At 36.0% G+C, this 27,972-nt stretch overlaps 1 protein-coding gene across 5 annotated transcripts in view; it reads left to right on the top strand.

The window, feature by feature from the left end:
• The window catches only part of ANGPT1 (angiopoietin 1), a 431,361-nt gene that overhangs the window by 202,952 nt on the left and 200,437 nt on the right, over nucleotides 1-27,972 (top strand). For all 5 annotated transcript variants that reach the window (XM_074387042.1, XM_074387043.1, XM_074387041.1 and 2 more), the window contains exons 7-8: nucleotides 4,104-4,270; nucleotides 25,078-25,208. In XM_074387042.1, coding sequence (XP_074243143.1) covers nucleotides 4,104-4,270; nucleotides 25,078-25,208 — 298 coding nt within the window. The remainder of the gene's footprint in view (nucleotides 1-4,103; nucleotides 4,271-25,077; nucleotides 25,209-27,972) is intronic.

Genomic DNA, 27,972 nt, shown 5'->3' with positions numbered 1-27,972 from the left:
CTAAAACTCTTGAGATATGGAAAGAGAGGGATTGAAAGAAATAGCACCAAGGGAGCACTGAGTATGAAAGAAACATGCTTTAGTACTTGGAAGCAGAGGTAAGAATAAAAATGTAGTCTGTGCTTTCATTAGTACTATAGTTTAGTCCCAATTGCAATCAGTTGGTTGTAATGTCATATTTAACAATTAACTTTTTGGATTAAAATGATAATACTCATTTGTATAAACCAACTCTCAATTTAATATAATACCTTAGTCCTCTGAGAGCCTTTTAAATAATTATTTAAGTATGCCTTTATTAATTTTTAGGCCAAGACAAGACCTAGATTGTTCTTTTTCCTTTTCTTATACAAAATAGAAAGGACCTTGCTTCCCTACGTATGGCTCACAGTCTCATGGAATAGAAGCAATTAACCAGAAAATTACTATGTATTGTGACATATATTTTAACTATAACAACAGCTAGATTTTTAAGTTCTTTCTGTGTATCAGTGCTTAGTTAAGTGCTTCAAGCATATTATTTAATTTTTTTCTGAAAACCTTGTATAAGAAAATGATGTCTGTGTTGGATACAATGAGTTCTAAACCTCTCTTCAAAGAATCAGTATATCAGTATATTCAGTTCTTTGTCCTCCATTTTAAAGTTTAACTTCCTCATAGTTTCAGTAAACAACCTTTTCCACCAGTTCTAATCTGTAGTTCACATCTGTTCCCCTGGTCCCCTGCTCCATTCTGACTCATCCTGGTCATCTGCTCTGTCCTGACTCATCCTGGTCACCTGCTTTGAACTGAGTCACCCCTGGTCACTTGCCCTGACCTGAGTCACCTTTAGTTACCTGTTCCACAACCATGTTTTCCCTCCAAACCATTCACCCCACCACTCTGGCTCATATACCTGCTCTCTTTTAAATAGCCAGTCAGCATTGGCTTAGACTGTGTGGTCTAATCCTAGCCAATAGGGGAACAACACAGCACTAGGGGCTGCATCAGGGATAAGAACCTCTTCTCCTCCCCTGTTCAGGTGGCACTCACCATTGCTCTATCTATGAGATGCAATCGTTTATAGAAGTAAATTGCCTTGCCGAGAAAATTTATATTCAAGTGCTATTTCTTTTGTGGCATTGAAATTTTACATATAACATCTGTAATCCCTGTTTTGTAGATAGAGAAACTGAGGCTCGGAAACAAAGTTTATAGTTCTACAGCAAATATGTGGCAGATCAAGGCTTTAATCTGGAGCTGGAGATAAGGGGTAGAGGTTATTTCATCCAAGCCAAGCCTTTGTGCCACATATCAGATCTGTGGTCACCCCTGATAAACTATCCAAAAGACAGTTTACTAATGTGGGAACCCAATTCCCCTTCTTTCACGTATTTTTCATCTTAATGATGAAACAGTTGTTTCTGGATCACTGCACTTGGCTATTAGAAGGTTTCCTCCCTATTCTGCAGCCATTTTGATTCATTATGCCCTAACATTTTGCTCTCATAATAGAGTGTGCTTGGACAGTTTTTTGGGAAGGGGATTAAAATAAATGTTAGTTTCTAAATGCAAATTATACTGTTTTCTTTTTAGTCATTTCTTCCTGAAAGATAAAAATGCAAACTCTTTTGGAAGCGATATTTATTTCCATTTAAAGGGAAGTACAGGCCTGTATGTGGAGACAGGAATGGAGGCTTTTGTAGGAATGTCGCTCTTGCTCGTTCATTTCTACAGCTCACCCAAAATCACTGCATGTTTCCCTGGGGAAGCTGGAGAGTTTTATCCACACAACGCTTTCAACAGCATGGAAATATGTGACCCAAAACTTAACACTTCATCATTCCCAGCCTCTTTATTCACATTGAGTATAATTGTTGAATCCCTTTTCAATGACTGCACAGAAAAGGGAATCATCAACTGTCTAGAGGGAGAGTTTTGACATGTCTAAGCTGCAAAAAAATGCAAGGAAAATCCCACTGGTCTTCTCTTTCTTCCCAGGGGCTGCTACAATTGAGAAAGTACTAATTCTTTGACTTTCAGCCTCCTGTAACTTTGTTTTGTTTATGCTTTGGAGAAGGTAAGCTTTGATCTTCTCCTTAGTAGGTAACATCAGCTGCCAGAAGAAATGTGTAAAATTCTTACCACACCAGAAATTGCTCTAATATTTCCTGCCACTGTGAAACTTTCACGAAGTGTGACTTGAGCATCTTAGGAACAGAGAAGCAAAGAGCTAATGGAGTAACTTCAACGGGTCTTATATCTTTGCTCTGAGCTATGGGTAGATGGTCTTCAGAGGACTAAATACTCAATGCAGTCTGGACCAAGCATATTTAGCTAATCGATAAACTTAGTTAAATTGGGGAATAACTTTAAAAGTGTACATATAAGTTAATTTTAACTTTAAATATAACAATATACATTCATTTACCCAATAATTTAAAAAAACAAACAAACAAACAACAACAACAAAAAAACTATAGGGGCCAAAGCCCGGAATTCTGTGTCATCGGTTATTTCCTGAAACTTTCCCATAGTGGAATGCATCCAATCTCTAGTTTCAGTTTTTTTTTTTTAAATAGAAGAGTACATAAAGACACATGCAAAGCAATATGTTAAAAATTCTTTAAATTTTTTTTTATTTTTCCCAGTCGAGTTTCAACAATACCTAATTCAAAAAGCTTTTTAGTAATTTGCTCCCATTGAGCAAAACCAGATAGTTATAAAAAGTTAAACTGTCTTTTTCCACTAATATTTAATTTATTTATGTAACATTTTATAAATATTGCAATAACTGAACTGGCATAAATAGGTTTGGTACCAAACACCTTGGGCCTTTGGTAAGTAACTCAGTTGGCAGAGGAGGTGGTGCACAAGTGATTCGGTTGGTCACTTTAAGAAACATTTCCCCAAGGCTCAACTATATTGTCTACAACAAGAATTGTGCTTTAAGGTTACTTTTCCACGTGTTTTTGCAAAATGCTGTAATATTTTGTTTTTCTTCCTCCTTACCTCCCTTTCTCTTCCTTTCTTGTATCTTTCCTCTTTTCTTTTCTTTCTACCTTTTTTTTTTTTTTTTTTGAATTTTAATGAATCCTAATGGAATGCTCAGTGCATGTCAGCTCTTCACTGGTTTTTGGGAATTCACAAATACAACACAGCTTCTATCCTAGGGAGCTCACAATATGGCCAGTGAAACAAATATATAGATCAAGAATTACATTGAATTTCAAGTATTGCCAATGGGTATTTTCTGAGGCAATTGTGAATACCCCAAAGCTAAAATGCCAGAAAGTTCTTTATTTTCCTATCACTAACATCTCCAACATTTAGAGTTGGCTTTCTTTAGGACCATTTTTTTTCTCTCCACAAAGAAAGTATTTTGAATACTTAACAACCTTGACTTCCCCAAAAGAGAACAATAGAGTCATTTTGACATTCAGAAGCCAAGCAGTCAGCTAGGTTCACGCAGAAGCTCTTACAAATCAGCGTTCTGCCTCAGAATTCCAATGCCAGTGCAGCTTTGTAAATGATTACAGTCATGGGTTTACAGGGTTGCTTATTAATATTTAAAAATAAGAAAGTTAAAGCTCCAAAAGTCATGGTTCTAGTAATCTATTAGTTTGATTCAAAAGTAATTGTGGTTTTTACCATTGAAAGTAATGGCAAAAACTGCAATTACTTTTTCACCAACCTTGATATAAAGTTATTGTAGGAGCATAATTGCATTTGTGAATAGTAATAGTAAAAATAATATTGTTAAATAACTTGTCTAATATCACCCTCATAGTGTCCATCGAAAAACATTTAAACTCTATTCAAAATATTTTGTTAACTAGTAATTTAGAAACATTTTCAAAAGCAAACCTTGAATTGAGAATTGTTTTCTAGTTAAAGTTATTAACTAGATTTATTTTACACAAAATGTCTCATCCACACATATTTGAATAACAGAGGTTTTATTGTACAAAGTAAGAATTAGAAGCTTTGATGAATGTCAATCATTGGAGAAAAAAAGTATAAAATGTAAAAAACCTTTTAAATAATTTTCAATCATTAATTATAAAAGAGTTAAATGCTGAACATGAGAAGAGTAACAACTGCATCTCTATATTCTTTCCCAGGGTTTTGGAAATCCCTCCGGTGAATATTGGCTGGGGAATGAGTTTATTTTTGCCATTACCAATCAGAGGCAGTACATGCTAAGAGTTGAGTTAATGGACTGGGAAGGGAACTGGGCCTATGCACAGTATGACAGATTCCACGTAGGAAATGAAAAGCAAAACTATAGGTAAGTCATGTTACAGTGTAGTGCTCGATTTCCTTTGACCTAGCCACTTAATAACTGTAGTGGGAAAATGTTAAAAAAGAAATGAAAATCATCCTTCAAAATGAACATCAGGCTTTTTTGTCTCGAGCTATTACAAAAAGATACAAAAAATTCTTTAAAGACTTTTTCAAAGCTTTAAATTTCAGTTTTCATAGGCTGACTATCTTTGATATTGGCTCAAAATTTAGAGGATGATGAATTAAGTCAAGCATACTGTTATGAAGTTGCAGTGAATTCATATATATAAAGCTATAAGAATTGTATACTCAAATTCATTGGCTTAAATAATTTCTTCATTCTAAAAAAAAGGTTTTCTTTTCTTTTTACTCTTTTTTTTTTTTTTTGAGATGGAGTCTTGCTCTGTCACCCAGGCTAGAGTACAGTGGCATGATCTCATCTCACTGCAACCTCCGCCTCCCGGGTTCAAGTGATTCTCCTGCCTTAGTCTCCCAAGTAGCTGGGACTACAGGCATGCACCACCAGGCCCAGCTAATTTTTGTATTTTTAGTAGAGATGGGGTTTCACCATATTGGCCAGTCTGGTCTTGAATCCTGACCTCATGATCCACTCGCTTCAGCCTCCCAAAGCGCTGGGATTACAGGCGTGAGCCACTGTACCTGGCCAGATTTTTCTAGTTCTACTTTCTTTGACGACCTTTCTTGAATTAGTATTTTTCAAATTATCTTGAAGATGAAAAGAGTAAATTTTATGTTTTTGAATTATTTACATAAACGATGATGAGGCATGATTTAGACGGTTTTTTTTTTTTTTGGTAAATAATCTACAAAGCAAAAATAAATTGGCATAATGACATCAATATACATAACACATCATTGCAGATGTGAAAATAGACAAACTATACACTTAATGATACATGTTTCCAATTATCCTTTTTCAATGAGAAGCTTGTCTACTAGGAAAAAAAACATACACACACACACAAATATGGCTAAGGAAATAATGTGATATGGTAGATTCATTGCATGAATACTTAGTGTGTTAGTTCTGTGTTCCTGGAATTCTGCTGGGCACAGGTCTTACAGATGTCAAAGTCAAGCTTTGTTACTAACTTGGTCACTGCAAACTGGCTGACATTCGCTGAGAACACAGAGGGTATTTTAGTTACTTTTATAACACTATTCATTAATGCAATTCTTGATGCCTAGCAGGTCCTTAATTGTGTGTGCCTCAGTTTTGTACTTTGTAAATTAGAGTTGCAATGATTTTTAACTCTCAATATTGTGACTTCTCTACCTTTGCCTTGAAAATATGATTGTATGTACTCAAGGGTTGGCACATTGCTTCAAGTAATTGCAACAATAGCAATCCAACCCATGCATGTGTTTTGTTTCACCCTAGGTGTTTATCTCCTAGTTCAACTCTTTCTGCTATTTATTTCCCTTTTCAAGACAAACTTTTTTTTTAGAAGTTTGAATTCTGCATCTTTTCATGGGCACATCTCATTTCATTTTAATGGATTACGTATGGGATGGGATCCTTGGAGACGTAATAATCATTTTCTCGACAAACAGTAATGATGTCACCACAACAGAGAATGAGAAATAGATCTAAAAGAGTTGATAGTCTCATGACAGGGGGTGGTGGGGAAACAAGGGTGTACTTAATGGCAGCTCAAGAAACCAAATAAGAGACATTTATAAAATGCAATGGAGTGTAAGAAGAAATGTTTCCAAGGAGGTCAATATTTTGAGAGCTTTATAACATGAAAAACCACTGTTAAACGTCAGGGGTACTCTTATGTAAATGTTTTGACCTGAAACTTGAAACTGTATGAAACTTGGCTTATGTCAGACAGCTTGACAATAGGACTAGCAAATAATTAGTCTAGTCTTTTTCTAGGCTCCTGAAGAATTTGCTTTGGTTCCTTTCCAATATGTCTCTCAGTTCTTCATAGGTGGCTGTGTGTGTGCATGTGTGTGTGTGTGCGTGTGTGTGTGTGTGTGTGTATACATGCATATGCATGTGCATATGTGTGAGGCTTAGAGGGGGTTGGGGGACAGAGTAGGCAGGTTTAGGAGGGTTGTTGGCATCTGGAGTAGACTTTGGAGCGTATGGTGTGAATGCCATTCTGGCATCTGCGTGAGGAAGGAGCACTCACCTCCTCTTAGAGTGCCCCACTGCCCTTTGAGCATTTCTCATTTCTTTGACATCTGTGTGAATTTGTATTCTCACTCATACAATAGGGATCTATGATCAAAAAATAAGTCTCCCCTGCTGGAGTGAGGCCTACACTCTGATACTCCCATTTTTCTCTCTTGAGAGAACTGTGAACCTTGGGAATCAAAAGTATTAAGCCAGAAGAAATGCAACAATTTAATTCCAAACCTTTGGTTTTATGGGAAGGAAAGCTGAAGTTCATGTATATACATATATCTAGATAGATAGATAGATAGATACAGATAGATGGATATATATGAACCTCATATATATAATTTTGCCCCCAAAGGGAGAAAGACTTAAAAAAAGGATGTTTGACTTCTACCTCATTCAATGTAGTTTCTGTTCTGTCATGCTGCTGAAATGAAGTCAGTGGTTCTGGCCACTTTCCTGTAGGGACCTAACAGAAAGTAGATAATACAGTCGTTACCTTCTCATGCAATTCAGTATACGATTCACGTTGGCATGAAAAGGGAACTTAGAACTCATTAAAACATAATGCTTACTCTGGTGAAAGATTCGTTAAAATGAACACACTATAAGATGTTGTTATTCACTGTTTCAAAGAACAATGGAACAGAAGCCTGAAAAGGGAAGCTATGCCCTGGCAACTTTTCTCCTGGGCTGTATCATCACGCATGCCCAGAACTGCTTCTCTAGGCCCAGTAATGGCTCCCGTGGCCTCCGGTTAGAGCTTGCATTGTCTATCATTGCCTCGTGTGCTTTTCCCCTTTCCTGTCTCTTCCCTCTGAATTGGCATGTCTCTTTGTGATCAATTGTTCCAAGCGTTAACACTAAGATTTGCATATTTTTTCATAACCTATGAAATGATTTTTAACACTACAAACATATAAACCTATTTTGGAGGTGGGTATTATTAGATACATTTTAAAAATAAGAAAACTTTGTTGTTTTCTAAAAACTCCTTTCTCATGCTCTTGACGCATGTTAATTAAAAGTAAGTATTGTGAATGGATAGATGAGCTTATCAGTGTGCATGTATTACACATATTTTTCCTTTATCCTCTAAGGAAACTGCAAATAATTTTCTGAGATGGAAAACAAAATCTATGGAACACAAGAGAATATAAATAAGAAAAAATAATAATGTAAGAGTGTCATGATAAACATAGCATGTGAAATAACATGTAATCAATGTGAAATTATTAAATACATCTTTTGGAGAGGTAGTATTATCCAGACCCTCATCATCTAACACCTAGACAATTATAGAACCTTCCTGCCTCTCTAATCTTGATACTCTCAAATATATCTTTCATGCTATTGTTGAGATGATTTTTCTAACAAACAACTTGATCTTTCCCTCCTTCATATATTTCAACAGTGTTCAAATATCTTCAGGTGAAAGTCTACTACTAAGACCCTTCTTGACCTGGCTCCTACCTAATTATGCAGCTATTCCTGTTATACACTCCCCCTAACTTTACCCACCTGGAGACCCTTCTCGTTAATGGTATGTTCTGGTAACTATTTGCCATTTCCCTAAATCCTCCAGGCCTTTGTTTATGCTATATTCTTATTCAACACATAAACTTAACTTTGTCACATAAATACATATTAAATCTTTAAGATTCTCTCTTATTCCAGAAAGTTTTCCCTGATACCTACTGTGGTAGATGTAATGTGTCAACCCATTGCCCTCTTCAATACTAAAGCACTTTTTCTTCCACCACCCACCAGGAAACGTTGACTGACAGGTTGCAGCTGAAGTCCCCTTTCCAGGCACTGCTTGTGGTTAAAGAAAAATTAGCCGAGTGTGGTAGCACATGCCTGTAATCCCAGCTGCTTGGGAGGCTGAGGCGGGAGAATTATTTGAACCTGGGAGGTAGAGGTTGCAGTGAGCCACGATTGTGCCATTGCACTCTGGTCAGGCCGACTAGAGCAGAAACTCCATCTCAGAAAAAAAAAAAAAAAAAAAAAAAGGCACATCACCCAAGATTACTCTTTCGAGGTAGTTTGTATCTAATGACTAGTCAATATAAAAGTATAAAGACTGTCTTGCCCCAGTTTAGGGCAATTCTGAAGAGCCCATCAGGATCTAAAATTCCACTTGAGGTTAGTTGAAGTCTTCACTATGGTTGCCTGTGAGCCCTGCATCTCCCTCTGTCCAGTTCTGCATGCTTCACTCTGCCACAGATCCTGGAACCTCTCCCCTCTAAACCTCCCTACACTGATTTCCCCGATAAAAGCATCATCCTCATTCTTAGGCCAGTTTGGATGCTGTGTGTTCCCATTGACCCATAGCACTCTAGATAACTATCCAGGATCCAAATCCTGTTATAAGTCATTAACAACTGGCTATTAACTATCTCTAACTTTTGGGCTCTCTCACTCTCTCTCTGTCTCCCCCCACTGACCCACCCAAAACCCCTCTCTCCCTCCCTCTGAGTGTGTGTGTGTGTGTGTGTGTGTGTGTGTGTGTGTTCTAACCTTTTAAATTGTAGAGATCATTTTTGGAAAAATTCAGGATATGTAACTAATCTAGCCAAGTTACAAACTAAACTAACTATATTTGAGGCACGCATAGTATGCACCAAACGTCTTGTTTTCACAAGAGAAAACTGAGATATAGAACTTTGCACAAATCACAGGCACTGATAAGATGAGTAAGAGTCTGATTTGAACCTTGGTCTTGTAACTACCCACCATGTGGTCATCCTCAAATAAAGAGAAGTTCATCAGTTAATTTCTAGAATTCAATAAACTCAAAACACATATTCTAAGATATAGTATATGTTTCTTCTAACCCTACTTCTGTCTTTAATAATTTGGATGTCTTTAGACATATTGTCTTATCTTTCTAGTTTTCAATTTTCTATTCTTACAAGTATTTGTAAAGCATTTTGCAGCTCAAATATTTTCTAGACTAGAGCTACCTTTACATGTGCTTTACTTTCTATTTTTATGACCTTTCAGTTCTTCGATAAAAAATTAAATTTTGATCTCTCTAATAAATACTTGAGAGTTTATTATCAGTTTAGAGATACAGTGATGTTTTGCTCTCATGAAGCTTTGCTGGTTCCAATAAATAAAACTAAAAAAAGAAATATACAACCACTGCTGCAACAATAAATACTTTAAAAATATTTTAATAATAACAGATTAATTGTAGGGTTGAGGAGATGCTGTGGTCCACTGGAAGGAGCTCTGGAATAGGAATCAGGATGTGAGGGCTGAGAAGAAATCTGGCTTCCCCACCTGGGAAACTGGCATGGTTATGTTTGTCACTGTTCAGTCAGGAGAGCCAGAGCTGTGATGAGACTTATGGAAATAAGGTTAAAACATATGCTTGAAACCTGGCATGGCAGACAAGCCAGACCTTGAGAAAATCTAAGAAACCAAACACGTGGAGCCACCAAAGTGGAACCACAAAAGGGAAGATCTACAGAAATCTGTTGCCTTGCTGTAGCTCCATTACATGTGGTTGTGCAGTCAAGCATCTTGTGGTGGGTCTGGAGCTGTTGCCAGCATCGAGAAGCCAAGCTGGATGCTAAGTGGAGAAATGGACAGTGTGGAAGCTGCCGACATCTCTGTCTCTGGACTTCACCATATCTGATGATGTACTGAGAGTCAGACCACGGCTTCACTTTCGCCTTCCAAATCCCACACAAAATTCCCTTTTAGCCAACCCCAGCTTAGAACCTTATAAGGAAGGCGGGGAAATGGAGTACCCACATTAACCAAGTTGACAGTAACACAATCTAGCAGTAACTTGGACAAATCACCTATTACTTTTATGCCTCGGTTTTCTTATCTTTCGGTGGGAATGATATCCTGGAATCAAGAAGAGTATACAACTGTACTTTGTATTTGGTAAACTTAAATATCATGCAAATACGAAAGCCATTTAGACACTGGGTGTAGTGGTTCATGCCTGTAATTCCACTACTTTGGGAGGCCAAGATGGGAGGATTGATTGAGGTCAGGAGTTTGAGAACAGCCTGGGCAACACAATGAGACCTTTGTTTCTGCTAAAAATTAAAAAAATAAAAATTAGCTGGGTGTGGTGGCACACACCCATTGTCCCAGCTACTTAGGAGGCTGAGGCAGAAAGATTGCTTGAGTCCACAAGATTGAGGCTGCTGCGAGCTGTGATTGCACTATTGCATTCAAGCCTGGGTGACAGAGCATGACCCTACCTAAATAAATAATTAATTAAATAAAAATACAAACAGAAAATGAAAGAAGCAAACAGATTTCTTTTTAAAAAATTATGATCAAAAATATATTATTGAGTCAATAAACAACTTTTAATTATATATTCCATATTGAAATCACCACTCTTATCCCCAAAAATGTCCTTGGCTGATTGGTAGTTGTTTATTTACATGGATTCAGGATCCCATCCAGCTTCACTCATTGCATTTGCAGTCATGTCTCATGAGTCGCCTTTTACCTAGAATAGTCTACCACTCATCTATCAATTATGTTTTTCAAGACTTTGGGTCAGCTTTTCTTAGAACACCTCTTTTTGGGTTTATCTGACTATTTCTTCCTGATTAGATTCAGATTAAAGCTTTCTCGAGAAGAATATTAAATAAATGATATTGTCTGTTTCCCATTCTATCACATCCAAAGGTACAGAAGATTAATTTGTTCCATTATCGGTTGGGTTAAGCTTAATCACCTGTTGGTTTTTTTTTTTTTTCTTTTTTTGAATACCTACTCTCCCAAAGAAAATTCTTACAAAGGATCTTAATGTATGAAACATAAAGCTGATCTATTTTGAAGTAGCTGTGGAAAGGTAGTATAATGTTACCTCTTGCTATTATTGTAAACAGTATGGCACAGTTTAAAAACCATTGTGTTATATTATTATAACTAAATAAGGATTTATCAACTGGAATAAATTCCACTATATTATTTTTAAATATAAAAAGAAAACTATATTATAAATTTTCAGCCTTAATGTTAAAAGGACACAATTTTGGTGAACGTATTCCATTAGAGAGTCGTTTTGCATGTGGTTTTTTTCAGATCTTGGGAACAGTTTTTCCTTACAATTCATTATTTTGTTGTCTTTTTATGCTATTAACTTAATTAGTAAATCCTCTATCATAGATGGTGTCATGATTCTCTCTTAAACAATAGAAAATTTGTATTAGTTAAGTCTGAATGATAATGTTTACAGTTTTTTAATGCACATCTTATCATTATACTCTTACTACATAATTTATAATGCACGTTTTGGAGATATTTATATTTTATTGACTTTATATTATTTATTGAAGATAAATGACAGTGTTAGGTTAGAACTCACTGCTTTCTGGCTATCATAAGCCTTGTTATGGAAGATTCATCTTGATTTTTTTTTTTTTTTTTTTTTGAGACAGAGTCTTGCTCTATCCCCCAGACCGGAGTGCAGTAGTGCTATCTCAGCTCACTGCAACTTCTGCCTCCTGAGTTCAAGTGATTCTCATGGCTAGGATTACAGGCACCTGCAACCATGCCTGGTTAAGTTTTGTATTTTTAGTAGAGACAGGGTTTCACTATGTTGGCCAGAGAAGATAAGCAGAGTTTTAAACCAAAACTTTGAAGAAAACAACTTGAAAATAATTTGGCCATTAAATATCTTTTTGCACAAGGTTTGTTTTTGGCCAAGATCTTCACTGGGAAGTGGTTTGATGTAATTTGTAAAACACTGTATCGGGGATCCAGAGACATGAACTCTAGACTTGGATCTGCAGTTACTTTTCTGAATGACCTTGGACAATTTGCTTCACTTTTCTAAGTCCCAGATCCTCAGAAGTAAAATGAGGAGGTAAGGCCAAAGTTCTCTCCAGTTCCCCAATCCATTTTTTTTTTAATTATTAAAGTACTCCCATGTTGTGTATGTATTTCAAGTACAAAACCAATTCATGTGGATTGAAAATAATTCTCTTGAGACTCTTGTGTAAATTTAAGCCCTGCATTTTTGTAGATATTGCAAAACTTGTTCCCCGCTCCGCACCACCTTTTTCTTAGTAAAATGTTTCTTATTTCTCTGATCCTCTGGACTACATAGTCCTAGATGGGACTAGTAGCAAATATGATGAAATACTAAGAGGAAAGTGATTTTTCTTTTACCGCAGTTCTGGATTGATAAAGGTAGGATAAATCTATAGGAAATCTCCTGGCAGTTTCTACTTCACTGACTTCCTAACACAGATTTTCAAACCCAAGGTTTTAAGGAGTTTTTCTTTGTGTTTTCAAATAATTTCTCCAACTTGGAGGGTGTATTACTTTTATTTAGACTGTGATTTTTGTTTTGGTTACTTACTAAAACAGAGAAGGACTTGCTTTAATCATCAAAATTTACATTTAAATCCCCTTGACTGAGATGAAATATTGAAGAGGAAAAGGCTTCCTAGGTCTTCAGAGACGTGGCATGGGCACAGACTTACAGTCACTTTGTACCTTCTTTAGGGCATTTTTTTTAATGGAGTCTCTTTCTGTGGCCCAGGCTGGAGTGCAGTGGCAGGATTGTGGTTGACTGCAACCTCTGCCTCCTAGGTTCAAGTGATTCTGCTGCCTCAGCCTCCTGAATAGCTGGGATTACAGGTGCATGCCACCATACCTAGTTAATTTTTTTTTTTTTTGGAATTTTAGTAGAGATGAGGTTTCATCGTGTTGGTCAGGCTGGTCTCAAACTCCTAACTTTGTGATTTGCCCAGGGAGACCTCCCACAGTACTGGAATTACAGGCATGAGCCACTGCACCCGTCCCTACTTTAGGTATTTTAAGTGTCAGGAAAATCTGTTGACTTAAAAATGCATATGAATGTCAGTCTCTAGAGTCTTGGATATTTTTTAAACTGATGAAAACAAATGCCCTCATGCTGTTAAGGTCTAAAGATTCCCAGAGGATTTCGGTCACAGAATGGGTAATGCTTGGACTCAGACCACTGCTGTCCTAGAAACTTATAAATTGACAAAAGTTGCTGGAACCAGCTAGCAAGCACTGCCTCCAAAAATTATCTAAGGAGATGTCCTGTGATCCACTGCTCTAGATTCCCCTACTGCTATTCATTGTCAAAAGATGAAGGCTCTATAAAATATTCATTATACATTCATCATGTGCTATTCTAGGATGAAATGTCCATAAAGATTTCAGTACAGTCATGTATACATGTGTTCATGCCGGTGCATACTCAAGTGTGATGGGATGGAGTGGAGTTGGATGGTTGCAGACAGCCAAACAGGCAATTACAATGCCTTGAACACAGTCAGTTCACTTAGACAAATATGGTGTGACTAAAGAGGGCTAACCAGTTTTGGAAAGTTGAGAAAGCTTCCAAATAGTGGCCTAAGTGTCATAAATATGGCAAACTGGTATTAGTTGGGGAATAGTTCAGAGATGGGTTAGATAAGGGATTAGCTCAGAAGTGAGACTCAGCATGTCTTGCTAGGAAACTACAAGTGGTTAGGCGTTGCTTAAGCTTAGAATGTAAGGTGGTAATAATCACGATGCTAAGAGGAAGGAGAGTGAGGTGCATGTGGCAGACTTGGGACAGGTAACCAGCCATAGCCTCTGGGGGCAATTCTTCTGATACAGCCTTTTCTCACATCAATTTTTTTCTCGTTCAATAATTTGATTACTCTGTTTGGTAAATATGAGCAGCAATAATATGCAAGCTACTGTGGATGAAACAAAACCCCACAGAACTCAACCCCTATTGTTCAAGAGTTTATTACCTTCGCCTGATTGGATTTTCTTGATCCTTTAAATCTTAGCTCAGTCCATAGAACTCTTCTTCCTTGATTGGGTAAGGAGCCCCTTCCATGTCCTCCCACTGTGCTCTGTGCATGTCTTTAACAGAGTCCATATCACGCTGGGTTGTAATTGCTGTTAGACTGTCATCTCTAGAAGGACAGAAACCTTTTTACAATGCTTGGCACCTGTCTGGAAAAAAGCATTTCCTAATAGATATACAAGAGACATATTGACAAAGTTTTTTTACATTGAACACAACTGGGGTTTTTTTGTGCATTCAAAACAGCTGACTAATACATGGCAATTTTGGATCTAGATGCCAGAAATTCAAAGAGCAACAAGTCAAAAAGCCTGACCTCAAAGTTTTGTGGTATAAAATGCAGTTTCCACGAAGATTTCTCATTACGTGCCATGTCTGAAGTTCCCCATATTGATGCTTAAATGAGATTTGTTTTCTAGAACTATTAACCTCCAGGCTCTTTTATCTTTATCTCTTTTATCTTTACCTGACAATGATATGCAAGAATTTCTATGTTGCTTGATGGCAGGTAAATAAAAAAATAATAATAAAATTGTCCCACCACATACATTGTTCATTTATCTTTTAATTGCTACAGCTTTGCTTTTCCCTACATAACTTTACTAAAATCACTCTCTTAAAAGTTATTATGGTTCTTTTGAAATCAGAGTCTGCCTTCATTACTTTATGCAGCCAGCCAACCACCATACATTTAACTTGTTACTATTATTTTCCTGGCTCTGTGCCAGCGTCCATATAAGCAATCAGGGTACCTGTTTAAAGTACAGATTTCTGAGTCTCCCATAAAGAGATTCTTATCCTGGGTTAAGACCTAGATCTCTCAATCCTATCAAGTGCACCAAGGTGATGCTGATGAAGAAAAATAACACTTTGGTTACACCAAACAGACTCACCATGCCTTCTCCTGTGAGGTTAATAGTTTAGGAGAAGGAAACAAACGTGGGATGGTCAACTCAAGTTTTAACTTCTGTATTTTAGCATGTCTGTTTGATTGTTTTGTTTTGTTTTTTGATCAAGGAACCATGGATCTTAAAAAAAAAAAAATAGATGGAACCAAGGAGTTTCTCCCCCGAATAATGAAGAAACACAAAATTTTGTATAAATTTATGTGTGCTTCGACTTTACACTCACTGTCCCTGGGAAAGAACCCTTGGAATTAGGCTATCATTGGGTACCAAAAAAGAAGTGGTCACTTCTACTGGAGTTGGGTAGAGTACATTAGAGGGGTTTAAATGGGACTGGGAAAGGCTTCATAGAGGAAATCCTTAGAGATTTGTGAAATGAGTAAGCATTCATGAGGCAAGTATGGTGGTTAATGGCAGGAGAAAGGACTTGAGATTCCAGCCAGAAGAGCAATGTGAACACAAATGCAAAGGTGAGAGAGAATCTGCCTTATTTAGAGAACAGCAAGTAACTCGTATGTAGTGCTTTACTATGCTGCAGATAACAGAGAGCTAGAATCCATGATAAAGAGTTTGGACTCTAGCTTATACTGATTGTGGAGATAAATAAGCACACTGATGATTTTGGTCAACAGAAGAATCTGCTAATGCATGCTGAAAGCTTATTTGCAGACCTTATAGCAATACAATGTCTAAGTACAACAAGGGAAAGTATTTCCTCTTTGCAAGAAACCTCAGACAATGCATCTCAATGGTTTTGAACATTTTGCTCACTCTCTCCTCTATCTGCCCGGAGGGAATGCTGGAAAGAAAGTTTCTTACTGCTCTTTAAACAGAAATAAAAAATGAGAACAAATTTACCTCCAGAGTGCTTGTTTAGACTGAAAAATCACCAATTTCAATCACAAGTTTTACAAGGTCCTGAGTTAATTTTTGGTAACGAAGCAAAGCCTATAAACTCTCTGAGATGGCCATTGGCCTGGTCTTTTAGGCACCACAAGAGGGCCAGACCAGAGAGGCACTCACTTGAAGCTGACTCTATCAGTCACACATGACACCAAGGGAATCCAAGTATGTTTAAGGGACTGTGTTTTTAGCAGGGGTCTTGGTACCACATAATTCATTTTTGGCACTCATTTTTTAATGTATTCTTAAAAAGGGAAAGAATACTGGAATAACTACTTATTTTATTTTGAACTAAAAACAGATCATCACTGCAGCATGTATTTCTGAACTTTGGGAAATGTTTTATTGTCACGGATCTTGTATATATATACATACATATACAATATATGTACACATACATACAGAATAGAGGGAACTCTCTCAGCATTATCCAAAGGCACACAACCATAACAGTACGTTGCTTTGCTATTTGCTTTGGAGGAAAAATTTATCATGAATTTTGAGCATATGCAAGCTTCATGTCTATCACTGCAAAACACTAAGAACTGTATTTTAACAGAGTTTTGAAACAAAAATTACTGCTAACAGTCAAGAGCTTGAGAAGACCTGGGAGGTTAATAAACTCATTTTATCTTTAAGATATTAATGTTTGTAAGTGAGGGGGAGACATTAAAATGTATATTTTTTAAAACTTAGATGAAAAACCAGAGTACGATTTACACAAGGTATTATACAAGCTAATATCTGAAGCAATCATATTAGAATGAAAGATTAAGTGAACCTTGATTTTCTAAAGCTTTTCAATATTTGAGGTAAGGTTTTCTGTAGCTTTGGAAATTTATGTTTCTTAATCATAGCACATATTCCCAGGACCATCGCTATCTCAAACATTTTTCATCTTTTTTTCACACTTTTGTGTACATCTTCCATTACATATATTCCAAAATAAATAGCATGTCTACCTCAGGACATCTGCAGCTTCTGAAGCAAATAAGATAGTCACTTCCTTCTTAGCATAATGGTTAAATTATTATGCACAAATTCTGGTGATTCTCCAATAATCCAATTCTCTGTGAAAACAAATGACACCAATTATGGAAGATTTAATGAGAAAAAGTACTAATTGCTTTCAGCAAGTAGACGTGAGAATTAAAGGCTAGGTTGGCATGGATGATCTTTCCAGGAATTTTTTTTGCCAGTATCAATTGTAAGTATAGAAAGGAAAGCCAAATAAATATACATTGGATTTAGTCCATAAAATATTATATGATGGCAAGAAAATTGTAGGGTTCTCAGAGGACTGAAAATTTATTAAAAGATAAACATTTGAATTGAAGGATTTTTATTCATACCGTCTAGAGTCAAATTAACATAGACCTTAAATAGGTAGTCAGTGAGCAAAACAACTCTTCGGTTTCTTGTCCTTCACATTTAGTACTCTGCTTCCTGTAAACAAAATAAGAAAAACTTCCAAATGATATGGGGCCTCATGGGTTTGAAAAAATTGATCCCTTTCATCTTTAATTTCTTCAGCTTATTGCCTCTGTGCTTGTCCTCATAAGCTGTATCTCTATCTCATTGTTTTTATCACTCTCAGAACACTTATATATGTCTATCAAGGTCATATATGTTTATATTGTGTTATTTAGACTTAGTCATTCACATAACTCATGGTTATTGAGCTACTGTGCATTTTATGGTTATTACTTAGGGATGTTTGATTACTTTAATCTGATTTTTTTTGCAAATAGTCAAGGACTTTACTCTGCATACAGCAATCTTTTTAAGGGCTTTCCGGGTATCACCTCATTTAATTTTCATAAAATATTGGCAGGACATTACTACTATTAGAGGTATTTTACAGATGAGGCAACTGAGGATTAGAAAGACTAAAGAGTTAGATTGCAAACCCACAGAGGTACACTACAAACTCTGTTACGTCATACTGTCTCTCCAGACACAGTGTTCATGACACAGCCTTAACTTTCAGAAGCCAATGGCTTATTTATCTATCTATCCATTTTGTGTGTGTGGAGGAGAAGGAGGAAAAAAGGAAGAATTTTGTTTAATGGCTTTATTGTTGGTTATTTCTTTCATTTGTACTTATTTTGTACCCAATTACCTGTATCTGCTTGATCTGTATATTTTATTTTTTTAGATATCTATAATTTTTTATCACAGCCTTAATTCTTGATTAGTCACACTGTACATTATCAATTCTTTTCCTACTCACATCCTCTTTTCTTTGGAAACTTCTTTCAAACATTTCTTTTCTGGACTATAGATTATTGTCATACAACTGGATGTCTTTAACATATTCACTCACTTTTTCATAAGAACATTTATTTGGCTTCATATATTTTTCTATCATTTTCTCACATGCTCATTGATAGGCTATTGCAAGTAAGTAAAGAATTCCATTCATGCATGGACAATAGAGTTATAGAATATATCTCCAGGATGTGAAAAAGTGTGTGCTAACATACATGCTCTGACATCCCCCTTGGCTAATGCTGCCAGTTCTCTCCGTCAAAAGAGGGTAGGATTGGAGAGGCTGAATATGGTTGAGACAGCCTAGAAGCAGCAACTAGGAGTCATAGCCATGTCAGAAAACTCTGGCAGATTGAGTCATTGCTACCAGCCTCTGAAAGAAAACCATGAGGGTCATTTTGAATTTCTTAGTAATTGTGAGAAAGATAAACTAGTTCCATATGGTGACAGGGAGAGAGCTCAGAGCCAAAATAAAAATCTGCTCAACTTGTCAGTACCTGTGACCTTAAAGTTTGGATATCCGAGAGTCTGTCTACTGTTTAAAAGGGCTGAGGCCAAACTTCAGTTTGTCAAACAAACAACTCCCACTCCTTTCGATCATGAAAGAGATGCTTGGCCCCTGAGTACAGTGAAGATGCAAAAATGTGAAGAGAGTGAGCCTCTTAAGTAGACAAAATTAGCAAGAAACTGGATTCATGAGATTGGGCTGCCCATTTTAAAGACAAGAAAGTTCTAGACTCTCTTGGATATTTTGAAGCCTGTTCTTCCATGACAGAACTCACTGTTGTCCTATATTCACTAGGAAACGTGATAATTTAGTCTTTTAATTACTGAAATTTCTAAAAGTGATTGAAAAGGAGTAACTATATTTTATCAAAGATGACTAGAGAATCATGATGAATTTTAATAGACATCAGTTTTCCTATAAGGTGCACGTTGAAAAAAATAAAAGTGCTGACATTCTTTATAGTCATCCAACTGAAGGGACTCATTTTTTTTTTCTTTATTAGAAGAAAATACACGGACAAGAATAAATGCCATAATTCTATTTTGTGGCTGCTTTTTTGGTCTCATCAAATTATATTCTCTGGATTTTTTTGTTTTGTTTTGTTTTTCACAGCTTCCTTATGTCTGTCCCTAATGTTATTTTCTGGAGGAACATTTTGTTTTTATCTTCTAACATATCATCCTTCATGCAGGCCATGTCTACACTGGGTGAACACAGAAGTGAATAATCAGGATTCCCGTGGTGTTATTTCAGGAGATGTATTCTCACTAATGTTTTATGCTTTCAGTTTGCTCTCACTGTAGTCAGATGCAAAGCTGTCCTATATATTGATTTTTCTTTCATAAAGTGAAGTCTATTTTGAACAACTATTAGCTGCATGGAGAAAGCCATGGATAATTAATGACACATAGGACTTTACATATTAGCTAGAACCACTGTTGAAAAGAACCATCTAAATGTTCTGTTTGAGCCTCAACTCAAATAAGTTTTTAAAATCCGATTACAGCAATACTTGGTATCAATGAATGACTGATCCTTAATTTCCATGTAGCAAATAACCAGCTGTGGTTGTTGACTTTGGACCCAAAATGGGGACTCTGAACTAGCTAAGAGCTGCTGAGGAAGGCTGAGCCCCTGAACTGTGCAGCGGACCTATCCTGGACTGCATAGTTTCTCCAAGAAGTCCTTCTGGGATTCCACAGAAACATAGTTGTCCTCATTTGCAAAGTTTTAAAAATAGTGTTTAGAAGAAATGAGTTTTATGAAATTTCATCTTTATCTCCCAGTGCAAGAGATTGTGTGTTTCTTCCTTAAGAAGAACATAAGCCACTCCTCTGTGACATGCTAAGGATAGACATTGGGGAGTGAATGCTACTTTATGTGAGTTACTGGTACTACTCAGTCTCGTGCAGTGAAACCGCCATTATTCCTCAAAGTATCAGTTTCTTCTACTTGTACATCATTTCAACCAATATATATCACTGTTTATATTGCACATCTTGGGACCTCTTTCCATTTCTGCTTTATGTTTTAATGTTTAATCTGGGCAGGACCTTAAGGAATTATGATCACACCTTATTATATTTCTTTTTTAAAAAAACATAATTTTAGCTGAAACATTAACCTTAAGCATATTTTTATTTTGAATTTGCTTTCAAATTGTTTTCAGTTGGCTATTCATACAATACAAATAAATCATTCAATAAAATGTAAGGAATAAGAGTAATTAAGACAGTCTTTTTTCCCTTGTTCTATCTACATAATGTCTTGCTCATGTTTTTATATTCTGAAGATTCTGAGAAAATAAGAACAAAAACAAAACTGGAAAAATGAAAAAGGATGTGAGAGAGTGTGTACACACACACACACACACACACACACACACACACCCCTACATACATATTTTTTAATTATTTGAGTTGGTTGGGCAATGAAGTAGGTACTGAGGTAGATATATTGAGCAGCTCACTAAATGAGATGCAAAAGCTATCTTTCTGAAAACATGGACCAACTAGATTTTGCTATTAGAGTTATTTGTATTTGAGTTTGCTTTTGCTTGATATCTTGAGCTTACCAAAAATTAATTACTTAGCACACCCATCTTCTATCTATTCAATGAACACTGAGGCCTTTCTCTAACTCAGAGACTGTTCAAGATTTCAAGATTCTGGTGAATCAAAGATGAGTAAGACATAGTTTATGCCTCAGGGAGCTCACAGTTTATTATGGGAAACAGATAAGTGAAAAGACAATTAAAATACAACAAGTAAGTATCATCATAAACATGCTGATTTGATGCTCTTTGAGGTTATACTTGAAATAAATCTTAAAGGATGGATAGGAATGCAGAAGCTGTTCAAACCTGGAGAATACCTTCTAGAAGGAGAGGATGGTACTTGCAAATGTATTGAGAAATAAGAGTGGGTTGCTTAGAGGGAATAAGTGAGTGGGTAAGGCTGGAGCACTATGTGTATGTTCAGAAAATAACAAGAGATGGGAGGGCTGTGGTGGGTGAAGCATGTGAAGAAGTAGACAGTAGACAAGCATTAGACTTCAAGGCCTTGCAAACCACAGTAAGGAACTTGGGACTTTATCCTTTGAATTTTGGGGGAACAACAGAGTGACTTTAACCAGGGTAGAGAATGATGAGATGCATGTTTTTGAATGAGCTGCATGGACTTCACAGGGAAGGGAAAGAAAAAATGAAACTCAAAGCAATGAGACTAGTTTTAAGTCTTCTTTGATAATCCAGAGGAGAGCTGACAAGACTAGAAACTGACCTCCAAGTCTTAAATAGATCTGGAAAAATGTCACTTTACTCATGGAGCCTAACATCGCATTGATGACATTCACATGGGGAAAGGTCAGGAAAAAATGTGGATTTTATTGTAATCCTAACACCTATACCAGCACACACATATAGAGATACCTGAAGGCAGCCTTCATCTTGTGACAATTGATGATATATTCATATAATACCTTCCAAATGACGTTAGAGCAGAAAATGTAATGGCATGAAAAAGTAGTCATGAAATTATATTTGAAAATCATCTCAATGGAAACGTATAAAGTGTAATTCTATTTCCATTTGTATTTTCACATGAGGAGAGATGTTTTTCAAGGATACCTCTAAAGAGAGAGATGAAATGGGGCTGTGGGGAAAAGCTTTACTCAGAGGTTTCAAAAATTTTATAAGAACATGTTCAGATATGCGTATATTTAAAAATAAATAATATTTTATATTTGGAGGGGAGAAACAAGGAGAAGACTAAAAATCTATATGACAAGAGTAGTTATACTCCATGATAAGATACGGGTTGATTTTTATTTCTTCTTTTTTCTTTTCTTTTCTTCTCAAACTTGTAGCTGTGCATTTGTATTGCCTTGATTACACAAATAAATAATTGTAAATTATGAAACTTAGATTGTAACTCTTTGTGAAAGGATAAAAGTATAAACTATGTATTCAAGAGCACATAGCATTCTCTCATTTAGAATTAAACGTTTGTGCTGAATTCCCTGCAAAACACACTATAGAAAATAATTGCCTCCTGGAAAGTATGTCTTTATTAGTGAGCTTCAAGCTGCTGCAGAGAAAATGATATTGACTTACCACAAGAAGGAAGCCATTACAAATCACAGAGAAACAAAAAAATCAGAGTTAACATTGCCATTGCTCATTCAAGAACACCTATGGGCTCCACTCTCCCAGTCCCAGTAGAGCAGATTTCAGTTTAGGGAGACACATCTACTTCATTTTGGAATCATTCACTTATTCTTTCAATTCCGATTCTAGTCTTCACCAAACAACTAACTTTCTGATTATAATTTGGCTTTCGGTGTGAAATTCTCTCTAAGAAGAGCATGAGACTGGGTCCCCACCATCCTCCTACCTTGACTGCAAATGGAGGCCTGACAAAAGTCTCTGTTAGTTTTGCCAGTGTGTGTCTATCTTTGGGAGACTGAGGACCTCCAAAAGAGTGATCAAATTGAAACTTCCCGCCAGCTCTGTAAGGTGGTGCATTCACCCTGGTACATGACCCAAAACTCCCTTTGGTGATCTGTTACCTTACTTTCCCCTCGTGAAACCTCCCTCCACTTGGTCTGGCTGCCGCCTCAAATGTGAATTGACAGTTAAAAAATTCTACAAAATTTTCTCCCATTCTGTAGGTTGCCTGTTCACTCTGATGATAGTTTATCTTGCTGTGCAGAAGCTCTTTAGTTTAATTAGATCCCATTTGTCAATTTTAGCTTTTGTTGCCATTGCTTTTGGTGTTTTAGTCATGAAGTCTTTAACCACCATGACACATGTATACTTATGTAACAAACCTGGACATTCTGCACTTGTATCCCAGAACTTAAAGCACAATTTTAAAAAAATCTATAATTTTTCATCACCAATGACTTACAGCCTACCTCTCAGAGTTTTAAAATATAAGTTTTTATATGATAATTCAACATTAGAAGAGTATTTGTACTACTGTGAACCAGAAGCTCCATTAGTTATTGAAACTAACAAAAGCTGACTGAGGTTTAATTGTATAGTTTGCTCTGGCTCAAAATCTCTGCAGAATATTTTGCAAATTAAAGTTTTTATTTTTTATTTTTATTTATTTTTATTTTTACAAAACATACAAAATATTTTGTAAAGTATTGCACAAAGATGCATTAATATAGTTCTTTGCTAAAAATAATGTCAAACACCACAAACAATAGGATATATACATATACCTAGATGTAAGCACAAGTTAAAATATATCTCTAAATATGAATTGATCTTTATTATACTATTTCAAAATAATGTATTGTTTTGTTCACAACTAGCCGAGGTTTTAGAAGCGTCTCACTCATACGAAGATATGAATCACCCATTAACTATACTGTGGGTGGATAGGATTCATAAATAAGACCCAGGCATAGAGACAGTGACCTATATGGATTTGAATATAGGTCACTACCTATATATGGTATGACCTATATGGATTTGAATATTGCTACATGATTCTAATCAAAACATTGTGCTGATATGGAGGAGCAGTGTTAGGGAGAGTTAGAGAGGGGCTGGAGTCTTAGCCAGAGAACACCTTGAGCATCAAGCTGTCAATGCCAACAAGTTCAGTTTAGCCACTCTAAGCCCTGAGGAGCCACTGAAGGACTTGAGCAAGTTTACATTTGTTCTGAGCACTACATTGCCCAAAGGATTTGCAAGCAGCATGTAAGATCAATAGGAAATGAGCAGACATCAGATAGGGCACTATATTTGGCAACCATTGTGATTTGTCCACTAGCTCTTAGATTCTAGGACAATACTTGATAATATGTCCTCTTTGGACAGTCTGCAAAGAGAAATCTGAGATGCTAATTGAAAGCAAACATTGCTGAAATTAGGAAATAAGCCTTTTTAGCTAAAGATCAGATGATTTGTTACATGCACAACCATTAGAGAGCCACTGATCTAGGTTAATGCAAGTTTTATGTAAGAAATGTTTCTATATAGTAAGATAGGTTCTTCAAAGAATACCATATTAAACAGATGGAATTTTGAACTTAATTTTAGGGATATTTCTAGAATATAAGCCCCTCAAAAGCATGGATTTTTCTTTTGTTTTCTGATGTGTCTTAAGTGCTTAGATCTTAGTTTGTGCTCAGCAAACATTTGTCCAGGGAATGCATAATGATTCATCGCTCGGGTTCTAGACTCATACAAGCTAAATTCCAGCTTACATAGGTTCTCTAAACCTTGGTGTACAAATTGGGGATATTAAAGTCTACATCACAGATTTAATATAAAAATTTAATCAAATAACCAATGGAAATCATTTAGCTTAGTGCCTAGCACAGAGCAAGTCCTCAGTCAATGAGACTTACTCCCTGTGTTGCTATTAATAATGTTTAGCACATCTGCAGTAATAGATATTATTGGATTGAGGGAGTGACATACTGAATTGAAAGTCATTTATGTTTAGAGGTTAACACCTGTGTTAATAAAATAAACCCAGGTTTTTATGTTTTCTTGATCCTGCATTATCAGAAAACTGTGTGAGTTTGAGCATGCATAATGAACTGAACTTTTTTCTTCCTTTGTTCTTTTGGTTCAGAGAGTTTGGGTCTTACCATGGTTTGTTGGAAGGGTTGAGTTCAAAGAAAGAAGAAAATGATGAAAAAGGCAAACATTCAACAAGTTGGTCTTCTGGGTTCTGTTATTCTGTCGAATGGCTTATATTTCTTTTTTTTTTCTTTTTGACTTCAGGTTGTATTTAAAAGGTCACACTGGGACAGCAGGAAAACAGAGCAGCCTGACCTTACATGGTGCTAATTTCAGCACTAAAGATGCTGATAATGACAACTGTATGTGCAAATGTGCCCTCATGTTAACAGGAGGTAAGTCCAATGGGGCCATTCTCTAAGTTATGTTTCATTGGTTTGGGGTTTAGGGTTTTTTATCTATGAGAAAGGAGTATGATCTTATGGTCAGGAAACTTAAGAGCAAGTCCTTAGAGATCATTTTGTTCTGCCCATGAATTTGCCCCGTGTTCTGTGTAAGGCATCGCTGGCATATTTAGAGGTCTGTGTCCTCCCCCAACATCAGTAGTGAAAATGTGCTAAGCTTAGTGCTGAAAACAATTTTTAGTTTCTTAAGTCCCAGATATTCTACTTTCTAAATAATCATCTTGATACCTTTAGTGAAATGAATAATAATTTGAGAACTCAGCATGTACAGCAATTACTTCCTACAAAATGCTTTGCAATTGTGTGGTAAGTTAATTGATCATTTTGTTGAAATGAGATAAGAAAAATAAAGAGGTATAGTTAACCAAAAGTAACTCAGTTCAGACCATCTATACCAGAGTTTTGCATTATGTAATATTGATCATTGTAAGATATTTTAGCTAGTATAGGGGATACCATTAAATGATATTATATCATAGAGTAAGAAAGTTAATCCTTTTGTACATTTTCAATATTTTCCCAGCCTTCTGATTGCCCCACAGAGAAATTCTCAATTTGGTGCTATCATATCTGTAATACTCTTTCAGCGTTTACCAAGGATGCTTCTTGGCAAAGAAAAGACCCTTATCCTTAGTCTCAGAACCTTAGTGAGGCAATGATACATACCTAAAATTAAATAATGTTATTTCATTTTAATTTTATGAGTTTTATATCTTCTTTCTTTCTTTCTTTCTTTCTTTCTTTCTTTCTTTCTTTCTTTCTTTCTTTCTTTCTTTCCTTTTTTGAGACAGAGCTTTGCTCTTGTTGCCCAGGCTAGAGTGCAATACTGCTGTCTTGGCTTACTGCAGTCTCCACCTCCCGGGTTAAAGCAATTCTCCTGCCTCAGCCTCCTAAGTAGCTGGGATTACAGGTGCTCACCACCAGGCCCTGCTAATTTTTGTATTTTTCGTAAAGACAGGGTTTCACCATGTTGGCTAGGCTGGTCTTGAACTCCTGACCTCAGGTGATCCTCACCTTATCCTCATAAAGTGCTGGGATTACAGATGTGAGCCACAAGTGGTTCTGTTTTCCTCTTAAAGGAATGACATAAACTTGCATTTTAGAACACATTCATAATATTCTGTATTTAATAAATAATTGATTTAAAGAAAAAGTAGTTACATGTTAATAAAAGTTATAAATGGATATGGTGAAACTGTGAAGTTGATATGACTGACTGAAGTTGGGGAAACCCTAAGACAAAACCCAATGGCAAATAATATCACTCAAGAATTTTATAGGCTCTGGCAACAAAGGAGTTGGCATCAAACAAAATTGTATGATAAATTTCTATTTCAGTGTTTCTTCTCTCACAATTTTAGTGTTGCTTCTCTCTCTTGCTATAATAACAATCACTCCCACCTTCAATTGTTCTGATATATGTTCTGTCTTACTCTATAACAAAACATGTTTTCATATTAGTAAGAAAAATGTTGTTCAAATCCAGTATTTTCCTTTCCCAAACACTACATTACTACTATTATCATAACATATTATATGTTACTGCACATGTTGTAGTATCTTGAACTTCAGATCCACTCTGCGAGATAGCACGGAGAGAAACTCATCTCTATATTGTACCTGACGAAAATGAACAGCAGTTAATGTTTGCCATTTCATCCCTAACATCTAGCACAGCTGATTGTGACAGAAAGAAACTCATTAGAAAATGTAGTACATGAATGAGTGAAGTAGTATTGTACATGAATGAGTTTAGTATGTGAATGACCACCTTGTAACTCTTGAAATCACTTTCAAATTTTAAAATCAATGAAATAAATCGTTAGTTTGACATTATCTTCATCAAGTAATAGAGCATGGAAAAGTATGGAGTGAAGGTTTTGGATAAATCTTTTTCTCTTCCTCCCTATACCTAACCCTCCCATTACTACTATCGCCAAATCACAGCCCATTGACCCTCATTCATGCCACCTATGTTGACATCTTTTCAATATGATACCAGTCCCAATATGATCAAGACTAACCTATTGTGATTCCACCTCTATTTTTTTTTCTTTTCCTTGAGCTTTGAACATGTCCTTTTGGTATCACATTTAACTTCATTAAATATAAAAAGTCTTCTATATATAATTTTATGACTTCTCCCTCAGCCCTCACCCCCCAAAATAGTTACTACAAATCTAAGATTTTTTAAAAAAATAGTACACACAAGGTAGGTCTTGAACTTTTTCCTGAAAGAGAATTTTTCTTTTCATTACTTTCCTGATCTCATAAATGAAATTGTGAGCAACTCTATACAAAGACAAAGGGACTGATTTTTCAGTTTCCTGCCCATTTTCATATTGAAATATGCTTTATTTTATGCGTGCCTATTTTTACAGATATTTTTATTATCAAATAAATACAATACATGAAAAATCAACAGTAAAATCTTTCCAATGTGTCCCTAGAAGAGCATTCCAATATGTTCGTATTTCTGTCATAATAATGAAAATATGGAGTGAAGTAAAGAGGAGAATGCACATCTTGGTTGTCAATGAGAAAACTTCACTGCTCAGATTTATGATTTTATTTCTGCTTTAAATGATTGAACTTTGTCATGTTCTTTCATGCATAATCATTCTTGGACCCAATTCTTACTCACCAATAAACACATATGTTTGGGAGAGAATATTTCCACTTATTGCTTGGACTG

The sequence above is a fragment of the Saimiri boliviensis genome, chromosome 15, assembly GCF_048565385.1.
Source record: "Saimiri boliviensis isolate mSaiBol1 chromosome 15, mSaiBol1.pri, whole genome shotgun sequence".
Classification (NCBI taxonomy): Eukaryota; Metazoa; Chordata; class Mammalia; order Primates; family Cebidae; genus Saimiri; species Saimiri boliviensis.
Note: the sequence above shows the minus strand (reverse complement) of the source record. Positions and strands in the feature narration are given on the sequence as shown.